This window comes from Protopterus annectens, chromosome 4.part1, assembly GCF_019279795.1.
Source record: "Protopterus annectens isolate FY-2018-M chromosome 4.part1, PAN1.0, whole genome shotgun sequence".
Lineage (NCBI taxonomy): Eukaryota > Metazoa > Chordata > Ceratodontiformes > Protopteridae > Protopterus > Protopterus annectens.
Window position 1 is genome coordinate 921,568,347 of NC_056734.1, and position 12,930 is coordinate 921,581,276.

Here is a 12,930-nt window from a genome sequence, read left to right on the forward strand (position 1 = left end):
ATCCCAAAGGCTACCTCATCTATGGAATAAACTTCTCATCTTCATAAAACAAAGCCCATCCCTCACTCTCCTCAAAAAGAACTTGGATAAATGAACAGGGAACTGTAAATTTACTCCTGGCGTACTGCCCATGTACCCTATGGACTTTGATACCACCCTATACAATATCAGGGAAATTAAGATATAATACTGTCATATCCTGGGTGTTATTGGCTAGGCGTGTAAAGGCTTTTGTGCCATTATACTAGTAATCACCTATGAATCTATAAACTGGTCAGTTAAAATATACAGCTATTGCCCTTTAATGACACATGATTACTTCAGAATGAATTCTCCAGGATGAGGACTGCTGTGTGGATTAACTGCCCTCAGATGACTGCAAACTGCAAAGTTTTAAGGGAAGAGGGTTTTGCTGTTGTTCACGCTCAGTCTGTTTTCAGTGAGACTGTTTTGTTTTGTCTAGCAAGTGGCTGTCAGTTTTTGTACTGTAAAATTTGAAATAGATTTAAATTAAATCCAAATCTCTGTGATCACTGTAGAATAAAAAAATAAATGGTACATTGACAGGTTCTGTGATAATTGAAGAGAGGCACACAAATAATGGGATATTGGTCTGGCTGTGGGAGACCAGTACATTAACCTACTAAGTAGCCCATATGACCATGATTTGGTGTTGCTCACGGCCATGTGGGTAACAGCTAGTGCTGAAGAATGAATGGGTTAAAGACTGATGAGGAAGGCTTGATAACGGACAGGTACAGTAGCAAAAAATACAAATATATTTACCTTCAGTGATTTTAACTTCAAGAGAAACGTGATCTTGGGAAAACCTTATGTTCTTTTCGTAAACTGTAGTAGCAGGATTAAACAACCAGGGGAAGAAGCTTTAAAAGCTTGAGCACATAACAGTGTCATCATTTCATATTGTGTTATGTGACCTGGAAACCTACTTCTCAACCTCTCAGAGAAGGAAATCTGCTCAAAGCCAAAATAATGGGGGAACAAAGGCCAAAAAACTAGGGACAGATTTTAAATATTTCTCCTAAAAACTTAGATAATTGCTAGAATAACAGGTTTTGTCTTATTATGTATTCTCATGAAGGAATTAAAGCTTGAAACTCAAATGTTTGATATTATTTATTATTATTTAATGACTTCAATGGCAAATGTTATAAGGAACAGACCAAAAATATTAGTCAAAAATCTGGACAGTTGAGAGGTATGTCTGGAAAGCAAGTGGGAGGATGTATGTGTTACTATTTGTGAAAAGACAACCTCAAGCTCTTGAACTGTTATGTCACCCAGTAAAGCTAACCAGGAGCCCAGAAGGCTAGTTTGCAAAACATCTTAACTGCTTTACATTTAAACAATGAACCCCATTTATTTACATCCATCCACAGTATGATACCATTAGTTCCTACCACATTAAAGGATGTTGCGTCCTACTACAAAAAATAAAATGGGGCTTTAACGTTCATTAGTGATCCACTGTAGAAGTACGCTTTAACCATGGACTGTAAAAATGCTGATAATTGCCTCATCCTGTCAAGTAACCATTCTTTGTTGGCTGTGATTTTTGTCTCTGCTCCTAGTAGATCTTTCCCTTCTACAGTTTTAAACACTTACTGTTTGTGATCACTGCCGTGTGTTTAGTACTTTCTCAGCAAAAACAGAAAAGGCTCTCATTTAATGCATCATTCTTCATTCCTAACCAAAAATGCCCTTTCTTCGTTGAACATCTACTATTAACAGTAGTGCTTTGCTTTCACAAAGTCATTATGACATTGAATTTGAATACATTTTTCAGCATCTTGCCTCTCCTGCAAAATAAATACTTCTCATTCATAATGAAAACAACAACAATTCTTTCCCCTTGATTTCTCCACAGCTCTGCAAAGATTTCATGAATGCAGTACAGCCTGGTATACATACAAGAGAATGTGTATTCTCTGTGGATGTTTTAGGATTTGGTTAATAACACTGAAGAAGTCCTTATATTTCATGGACAAAAGTGCTAAGTTATTAATGTGTGTTTTTTACAGTAAACTGGTAGCAGTTTCACCTATCTTGACAGCTCTCTGGTTGTATTTTGTGGACTTACAAGTTTCGTCAGTTGGTTCCAGATTCTCTTTGACTTATATAATAATCCCAGACAAGAAACTAAACATCTTTATAAACTTGCCAAAGCTACTTTATACCAAAGCTTACACAAATTTCTCTTTCAGAACCTTAAAAAATTCTGGAAATATATGAATTTTCCCTCAGGGACATTGTCTTACATCACCTCTCTCTCTCTCTCTCTCTCTGTCGCTCTCTCATTTGAATGACATGAACAAATATACACAAATTCATCTACTGTTCTTTTCTGTATCACAGCCTTTGGAAAACATTGCAGCCACTTAGGTCACTGAGCAGATCTGCTCACTTGGCCTGCTTTGTGATGAGCACCCTGCCTTTAGCATGGATCTCAGTATCACCACTGCTCTCTCCCATCTTTCATGCTATTTTTAAAGCAAAGGTTGATGGCAATTTAGGAGAGCTGGCTAAATCATTAACTACATCCCCCATTCTGTGCTGCTTACTTAAATTGCAAAATGTGTTCTGTATTATACAACATTAACTGTTTTTTCAAGGCTCTAGTTGGTCTTGTCTACCCTCTCACCAACCCAAAAGTGCTCTACTGCATCCGGTACAGAGCAGTCTAAGTTCATCTTCCTTATTAACATCCTTAGCATGGACTGCTTCAGGCTTTAATGCTTTTCTGTATACAGATAACGGAGTCCTTCTCTCAGATCACTCTCAAGTACTATATTAGAAACATTCATTACATCACACTATCATTGCCAGCAAAAGGGGACAAACTCAGTACCCTGCCCATGCTTTTATTCTAGCACTCAACAAATGTATTTTACATACTCCCATCCATTTGAAAGGCTTCATTCAGCTGAATTTTAACAGCCTTTGCAGGAACTAATTCCAACCACTTTTCATTCTTTTTGTAGACTAACGCCTACATAAATATAGCAGCTTGTACCAGGGATAGCGGTGACTTCAAAACAAGGTGGATGTGCAGAAAACATTTAAATAGGTGGGTTCACTGGAAATGGATGGGGTACTTGGGGGCAGAGTCAACCTTAGGCCACACTACCCCCCCCCCCACACACACACACACACACACACACACCTCGGCCATCTCCTCTGGCAGTAGGACTCTTCATAACTGACACTAAAAGAAAATGTATCCCTGTTTAGAAGATGGGAAATAATAAAAAGCAAAGGGTTCCAATGAAAAAGAAAAGATGAAAAATGCACAAATACTTCTGTCCAGTAAGCTCAGACTTTGTTCCTAGATGTCAGGGCTGTTTTCGGTATTAATTTTAGTCTTCTAAAGTATTCTTTACTGAGTTTTGTTAACATTTGTTCATGTGTTTTTGTTGATCCTTCAGTTCCCAAACATTTACACACTCCCTCCTGTTCAAGTTCCTTTATCTTGTCCCAGACTGATGTTTTCTTGGTGCTGCAGCTTTCCTGCTTTAAATGTCACTTTTGCACATTTATCAAGACCAAATGACATTCTTACATCATCTGAAAAAGATGCATTGTACAGTTTTAAATCATCCACAAAAAGAAGATGAAAAGTCTTTACACTTTGCTGTTGCCTAGGAGCTAAATGGTAACCATGACTTAGTCTGTTAAGCAGACAGCTTAATGGGTTAAGGGCAAGACAAAATAACAGTGGTGACAAAGAGTCACCCTGGAATATCCTCCTTTGGGTTTTTATCTCTGGGATAATAATTTGTCCTTTAGCATGACTTAGCTGCAAGGTGGTTTGCCACTGTTTCATGGTCACTCATGATAAACTCTGTGCAGATTCTAAAATTTATATGGTATATCTTATACATTTGTATGTACTCCTTTATCCATGAATGTGGGATGCTGTCAAATGTTTTTTCATAATCTAGCCATGCCATACTTTGATTCTTCCCCTTTTTACAGTTCCCCATTATGATTTTATTTAACCACAAATGATTCTTTGTTCCCTATGATTTTCTTTTGTTACCCTTTGTTCTACTCCCAGAATCAAGTTTTCGTCTAAATGACTACAAACTCTGTCAGCATCAATTCAAGTATATAGTTTATACATTATCAGAAGGCAAGGTATTGCTCTGTAGTTATTAGGATACCTTGCAGGTTCATTCTTAAGGAGGAGTATTGTTTTTCCTGTTAACCAGGTTGATATGTGTTTGGGGTATGCATATAAGTAGTTCTTACTATGGGCTAAATCTTTGTGAAACTATGTTAATACTTTTAGCAAGAAATTAGGCACTGCATCTGGGCCTGGGGTTTTCAAGTTAGGAGCTTTTCTTAATTTTATTTCAGTTTCACTGGTTGTTACTTCATCCCATTTCATTTTCTGTATATCTGAATTTCTTAGTGTCTCTTTTACTTCTTCTATCCATTCAGCATCTTTGTTATGTTCCACAGGGTCTTCATAGATATTTCTCCAAAATGTATCTATTTCTTCTGTTTTTGGTGGTATTTCAATTCATTTTGCTTTGTTTCCTAATTCTCTATAAAACTTTTTGGATCATCAATAAATTGCTTATTGTGTACTTTTCCTTTATATTTATCTGCACATCTTCTATTTTTTTCTGTTTGTGCTGAGAATTTTTGCAGCAGATATTTTGCAATATTTGACAAACACTAGCCAGGATTTTTGCCAGGTCAAAAATGTAACAGTTCACAGACAGCAACATTTGATGCATCTCTGATGGTTGTTAATGCTAGGAGAATTAATAATAAAGTTGTTTTATTAGAAAAGTTATTACGTTCCCAAAAGATTGATGTTGTTATAGTTTGTGAAACATGGTTAAAGAACAATGACTGGAAACCAGTGCTGTCAGGGTATAAATGTTTTTACTGTAACAGACATTCTAACAAAAATCAGGTGGAGGTGTTATGATAGGGATTAAAGATAGCTATGAGACTTGTGATTATTACATGTTCAGTGATAACACCAATACTATAGACTGTGTAACTGTGACAATAAAGACAACCCTGGAAAATATAACAATTGTTGGAGTGTACAGACCACCAAAGTCAAGTGCAGATGACCTAGAGGAATTCATACATTTCTTACATGAAACACAGGAGGGAAGAATAATATAAGCTAGGAACTTAAATTTACCAGAAACAGACTGGAATAATACTGATTCAACAACGTTAGTAAAGAAATTATTCATAGAGTATATTCAGGAACAACAAATGCTTCAGATTGTAAAAAAACCTACCAGGGGACGGAATATACTAGATATTGTTTGTGTTCCCAAAGAAATTACTTTAAGTTCTAGTCAGGTTTTACCACCATTGATGTGCAGTGATCATGGAGTCATAAAGTTTAATTTGTTGCTAGATAATTCTGCCCAACTGAAATCTAAGCCAATGCACAGAAGGTTAATTACAGATTATAGGGAAGCAAAACAGTATCTGTATAAAACTAACTGGAGTGAGGTGTTCTGTGGAAAAATTGCAGATGGAATGTGGAAAGTTTTGAAAGAGAAATTGTTTGAGTGCAAAAAGTCAAAAACATGTTTAACATCGGGATCTAGGCATGCAACATCAGGGGGGTATATTTCCATAAGAACAAGATACCTGATTAAGGTTAGAAACAAAAAATATAAGAAATGGAAGACAGGTCGAGCTACAACTTTGGAAATTGAAATAAATGAGCTGGACAAACATATTAAGCATAGTGTTAGACAAGATCAAGATAAATTTGAAGAAAATTTATATAAAGATACTGAGCATAATAGGAAACCTTTTTATAGATACATAAGATGTGGAAGGAGTGAGGATACACAAATTGATAAACTCTGTGCAGATTCTAAAATTTATTCTCAGACACAACAGATTATAGATATATTTACAAAATCTTATGCAAAACAGTTTGGCTCCACAAAAGGGGTGGCAAGTTGTCCTAGTGACATCCAGGTAACCCCAGATACTGGAATCAAATTAGATTATATTGAAAAAGAACTGTGCAAACTGGATCAAAACAAAGCACAGGGAGGAGACGGAATAAGTAACAACGACCTGAGAACACTTAAGCAAGAACTTACACTGCCATTACATCTATTATTCACTAGGTCATATAAATATGGAGAGATTCCTCAAGATTGGAGGCATGCACTTATTAAACCTGTTTTTAAGGGAAAGGGGAGTAGGACAAACCTAGAATCATATAGACCCTTAAATCTACTTTCATCTTGTGGAAAAACAATGGAGAAGGTAATACTGGATAAGTTATTGTCAGAACTGGATAGGTTGGGACTTGAAACCATATATCAGCATGCATATGTTGAAAATAGATCTATTACCACTGTAACATGATGTTCTATAACAATATAATAACAGCTATGAATGAAAAATTGTACTGTGATGTGATTTTATATAGATTTAACTTCAGCATTTGACAGGGTCATGCACAAAACACTGATCAATAAATTAGTACAACTAGATATTGACATACTGTTGATAAGATGGATAGCCGCATGGCTTACAAATAAGAAATGGCAAGTATCACAAATTGCTAGGAGTGGAAATAGACAATAAACTAAAATTTGACATTCACATATCCATGACCATAAAAAAGTCCACAAAAAACTGGGAGCGTTATACAGAAATAAGCAACTTCTCACCAAAGCAGCAAAGATTTCAATATCAAATTCCCACCTTATCTCCACCCTACTTTATGCCTCTCCAATGTATACCAACCTAAGGCAATGCGATCTAAACAAGCAAGAGACCTGCTACAACAAAATCGCCAAATTCGCCACAGGGGCATCCTACCATAGTCACCACTGTCTCTCACTTGCTGAACTGGGCTGGCTTGAACTCCCTCACCTCCTTCAATGGTATCAACTATCACTCGCCCACAAACTAGTAAACCATCCACTAAATGTCCCATCCCTCCAGAATCTACTCCAACCCTATCGCACCACCAGACCACTAAGATCCAGCAACAAAAATCACTTGCAGATCACTAAAGCCAATAACTCTGCTGGTGAAGCACTATTCTCTTGCACCATAGCCAAATTATGGAATTCCCTCCCACCCACAATTACCTCCATACCATCATGCACCCACTTCAAAACTTTACTAAAAGCGCACCTAAAAACATGCTGGCTATGCCCTTGCAACTCCCACTCTAATATCACCCACCCCATCCAACCACTACCTTTCTTTCCACCCCACTAACTACCTTGATTATAGCTAGCTCAGATGCTCATAAGCCTAGTACTTATTATATAGCTGGAACTTCTTATTGTAACATTTGTTAATGTCTGTTATGTACTTCACAGATAAAGATTCTAGTTGCCTACTGATGTACTATGTTCTTCATCTGTAAATATGTTTGTAATTAATTGCTATGTTAAATTGTTAATCACTATGTAATCCAATGTAACTACTGTCTGTTTATTTTAACTGTGGAGCTTTTCTCCCCGGGCCTCTGCTGAAAATGGACCTACGTCCAGTCGGACACTCCCGGTCAACAAATGTAAATAAATAAATCACACACCAACTGGACAGGTGAAATCCTTGGTTACAGTCAGGGTGACCCACAGGGCTCTGTACTAGGCCCTTACTTGTTTAGATTGTATCTTTCAGACCTTACTTTTTCATCTGAGGTGTTCTATAGTCTATATGCTGACGACCTGAAATCGGGTAAACTGATTACATGTGTTACAGATAAGGCATGTCTGCAAAATAATTTATCTAAATTGACCATTTGGGCACAGGAGAATAATATGTTGATAAATACATCAAAAACTAAGCATATGAGATTTGGGAGACATAAACTGAAAGGTGAATATTTAATACAGCACACAGTGATTGAAACTGTAGACTCATTTAAGGACCTAAGTATATGGGTAGATTCAGCTATGAGTTTTTCTAATCATATTAACCAATTGGCTAATGATAGTTATAGAACTATAGGTTCTATAAAATGATTTATAAAGTCTAGGAAATCAAACATAATGAAGTCATTGCTTGTTAGTTACATTAGGCCCAAACTTGAGCCTGGAATAACAATATGGAAACCCTATAGGAAAACAAGTATGAATAAGCTGGAAAGAGTACAGTGGAAATATACTAAGGGCATCCATGGATGTGAAAATTTAAGTTATTATGAAAGACTAAAATATCTGAACTTGTACAGTGTCTCTTACAGATATCTAAGAGGAGATCTTATTCAGGTATACAGGGCATTTATGGACAACTACCTCTGGGAATGTTTGGGGTTATCAAAAAGTACTAGAGAATCATCAGATAACCTGTGCAGAAGATTCTATAGGAATGAGAAGTGTACTACTTGGTTCTCTGCCAGAGTAGCTGATGCTTGGAACAGGCTACCAAATTATATTAAAGCAAGTATTAGTTTAGATATTTTTAAGAACAGGCTGGGCATTTATTATGGGAACAAGTGTTTTGGCATATTGGCAAGCTAGAAGGGCTTTAATGCCTGTGCTTGAAACATTTGTATGTATGTATGTATGTGTCTTTAGTTTATTATTTGCAATAGTCCATGACAGATCCTGGTCTGTTCTAATACTGCACATTGCTTTTATCACGTCTATCTTTCTAAGCATTTTTGTTGCTATGTTCCCACTTCTGTACTCTTCTACCAGTGACACTTCTTGTCTTAATTGCTTTATTGTTTTCTCTATTCAATACTTCCATGATGGCATTTGATTTCTGCCCTTCCTTTCCCTTATTGCCCTGTATTTTATTGTAAGACTTTATCTGTTATCAATTTTGCTGCACTGTAATATATCCTATTTACTTCTGTTATGTCATGTAAACTTATTTTAATAGTTGTGATTACTTTGTTTTATCACACTTATAACATTTTGGGTCTTACTGATTTTCTGAAATCTATTTCTTTCATCAATTTTAATAGGTCTGTCCATCTCAATTAAAGCAAGCAACTCTTCCCTTAAGATCTTTTTCTTCTAAACTGAAGGCACATTCTTTATTCTCCATTTCCTGCAGCCATTCTACATAATGTTTCAGGACATCTTCATGTGACATATTATGTTCAGCTGCATCCTGTGTTATCCAGTGTTCTTTCGTATGAGAACTCACTGGCCCATCACTCCACAACATTGACTGTTTTCGTGTGTATTGTGAAGTTTCTGATTGATATAAACTATGTCCAACTTATTACTCTTATATGCACTGCAACCCCCAACACACACACACACACACACACACACACACACACACACACACACACACACACACACACACATAAGCCATAGCAACACTAGTTATTCTTTTTTTTAACAATGCACAAACTTTACTGATCAATAGTAACAGGTAACAAGACAACTGATATATCAAAAATTAATTACTTTATAATGCTACTAGGTAAAGACAGAGCCAAATGGAAGGAAAAAGGTTACAAGATAGAATAAAAGTGATAAAAAGAAAACAGCCCATTATCTAGCAAGCCACAAATAAATTAATATTCAATTATAAAAATTGCAAAGTTTTTTAAATACTATAAACTATACATGTTATGTTGTGTCTTTCGGCTTTTCCCGGTTAGGGGTAGCCACAGTGGAACTCCCGCCCACTAATGATTGGCAGTAGATTTTTACGTGCCGAGTTGCCAGCCCTGATGCACAACCTTCAACGAAGGTACGCCCATTCACATATGTCTCCACACAGAAGACGCTCTAGCTGAGAATCGAACAGGACAACGTCTTACTGTGAGGCGACAATGCTACCGCAGCACCACCACCGCAGTCAAACTATACACGTTATAAGAATAAATATATCTTTTTCTTTTTAAGAATTTATAACTTTATTTTATTTGTTTATTTTATTTATATTTGTTTTTCAGTTTAGTGCACTAATTAATATTAACCAATTTCAGGCTCAGCCTAGATAAAATACAAATCATTTCACAAAAAAAAAAATGCATAAATGTAAGCAATAACAAAGTAGTTCAGACTAGTTACAGAGAAAAAACTGTACTTATACATTCTATTGAACAAGCACAATGCAATGTACAATCATAGTATACTGTACATTATACAATAAAGGCTCATTACTATTAAAAAATGACCACACTGATTGGACAGCCCAACTTGGGTGCCTGTTGTAAATCAAGCATATAACAATATGAAACGTCTGGCCACTGAAGTACTATTATGTTGACAGACTTTCTAGTGGTATATGCTGAGGGACAGAGCAAAACATAAGAAAAGTCATGTACATTCTGCGAAACTAAAACAGAAACCTACCTGCTTTTCTTTATATTTTGGCATCTTCCATATAAAAGCTGTTTTTTTAACTGTTAAAAAATTAACTGCAAAGGAGATGGTGTTTTCTCTATCGCTTTGCCTGCACTACACTAAGGTACTGGATGCAAGTCCATCAGTATAGGGAAGGCAATGCAGAAGAAGCCTGATGTGCCCGTATACAAATACATTACTTAAGAAAGGTTGCATTACTAATGCACAGAGGCAGCTCCTAAATGCTTTAGCCCATACATGGGTCCCCATAAATTATCTTTGGTATGATCCCAGTTACTCTCCTTAGGGGTAATGTATAATTATCGACCATGGGATGGGTAAGGCCAGTTTATAACCAAATGGGATAGGTTAATTTGAGCAGAAAAATAGAAAATGGTTTGGCTTAAAATGGCCCATATGGGCAACTAACCTAGTACTTACCTATTAACCTATGAGCGTATAGAGATGAAACTAAAATTCTTATTTCAGTTGAAGATAAAACTACTTTAAGTGAATTCACATATTGCTTTACTTCAAATGTTAAATCAGGGTAAATGACAAAAGACTAATTGATGAAACTTCAAAACTGAGAGATCTAAATGTTTAGCTGCTCAAATCCAAAGATACCAAAGTCAACTCAGTATTATAGTAATACTATATTGTTTGAGATGCACTTGACTGTCTGATTACTTATTTACATGCTCTTTTTGAACCAATTTCTTGGTGTTTAAAAAACAGTCTTTCGCCTTGTGACTTATTTTTATAATAGACGTGTGATCAGAATACATAAAAACACCCAAGTAGATTGTACCTCATATGTATATCATTCAGCGTTTGTTCTAAAGTTACATTTTATGAACTGCATAGGATGTAATATATCATTACCAACTAGCTACATCATCATCATTAAAACAGTTAAACAGGCGCTCGTTGGTAAGTATTTCTGAAATCAGCTCACTGTTTTGCAGGCAGGTAAAACCTCTTGCAGCCTATGTTGAGGGGCTGTTCCTCTCCCTCCTCTACTACCTAAATACTGGTCATTCTCCCAGGATTGAAGAGGAAAAATTAGTTTTCCAGGTTAAAGGTATTTTGTTTTCCCTATGTACAACCTCGGAGCTAGAATTCTTAAGTAGTGAAGAAATGGGGGATGAAGGGGGCTTGTCCACTGGAAAAGCTTAACTTTAAATTTCATTTGTGGGTTCATATTATCTATTTTCTGAGCTAACTGTGTGTGCTGGGGTACCTACTGTTCTACTATTTTAAATCAGTATTTTTATTTTGCTCTTCTCAGCATTTAGAACGTTTAGTAATTTTATTTTCAAATACGGTAAACTGGGATATGACCTTTTAGCATCTACCTGCTCAATGTATTACTGATTTTGATGAAATATAAACGGAATGCAGTAAGCTAGAGAAAATGATTGGGAGAAAGTTATCTTAAAATAGTTGCATATAGTGGTACCAACAGTTCCTGAAAATGTAACCAAGAGGATAAGAAACTGAGTTTATAAAGAATACAATTTGTGAATAGCCTGTACACATCAGCTCCACAATTACTTTCCCATGACAAAACGCAAAAAAGAACCACAATTAAAAGGCTGGTATTGGCTAATTAGTTTAAAACATGAAAAACATCTTGCTCGCAGACAGTTTTCAAGCACTTAAATCATCCAAGCATAAACATAAACTGAACATTTGCAATTAAATTTCACTAAATGATGTAATAGAAATTTCTCTCTCGTACATTTTCTCTTCCAGCCCGGATTTATTCTTACCTGGATCGAGCCCCTGGGGATAAAAGGCAGAATCGAACACAAAGCAGTCAGGAATATCACCAGGATTAATGCGTGAGTCACAGGGCTGTCAGGCAATCCCAGAAAGACCGAAAGGGAACTGAATGCTTCGAGCCAAAATAAACCATATCCTAAAGCTAGAACCAGAGTGACAAGAAAGAATATTAATGGCAGCATTTTTCTTTTCAAATTCTTGCAGTCTGCTGCTTTTAAACCCCTGTAAACCTCAACACGATAATCATTAAAACAGAGATTAATCATTTGCTGGAAGCAAGTGACACGCCCCTGACTTTCTATTTACAAACAGTTTACCAGAATCTGCAGACAGATGTTAAAACCGCGATGATGTAGTCATAGGGTTGTCACCTTTTCAAATGCCCAAATTGGGACATATTTTATAGAAACATGAAATATTGCAGTACAAGTCATACCCACAGCCGATGCAAAGGACAGAACTTCACTTTTGTGCTTATATAAAAGATAGTTATTGCAGCATTTGAGTTGCGTGTGCTAGTTTACTTAACATTTAGGTGTTTCAGATCCAAGATAACTGTTTTATGAAACTATTAAAGAAAGCTTGGGAAATATTTTTGTCCTAAAATCTCAAGACATTTGCCATTTTTTATTTTATTTTATTTTATTTTTTTTGCAGGACACAACTGCCCAAAGAGGGACAGGTGGTAATAACCCTATGTAGTCAATGCAAGTGAAACACGAAAGTGCACTGTTTAAAAAACAGCACCCTTGTCCCCCTGTAGTGCGATCTCGGGGTTGGTGTATTCTAACCCACCCCGCAAAAACTGTTCAGTGGTTTTACACTCTTAACTTCTGCA

The 12,930-nt window shown here is 36.2% G+C and overlaps 1 protein-coding gene across 1 annotated transcript in view; it reads right to left on the bottom strand.

The window, feature by feature from the left end:
• The window catches only part of LOC122801118 (D-beta-hydroxybutyrate dehydrogenase, mitochondrial-like), a 137,256-nt gene extending 124,883 nt beyond the window's left edge, over positions 1-12,373 (bottom strand). Inside the window, exon 1 of the mRNA XM_044070646.1 lies at positions 12,080-12,373. Coding sequence (XP_043926581.1) covers positions 12,080-12,358 — 279 coding nt within the window. The 5' untranslated portion in view covers positions 12,359-12,373. The remainder of the gene's footprint in view (positions 1-12,079) is intronic.
• Between the last annotated feature and the right edge of the window lie 557 nt (positions 12,374-12,930).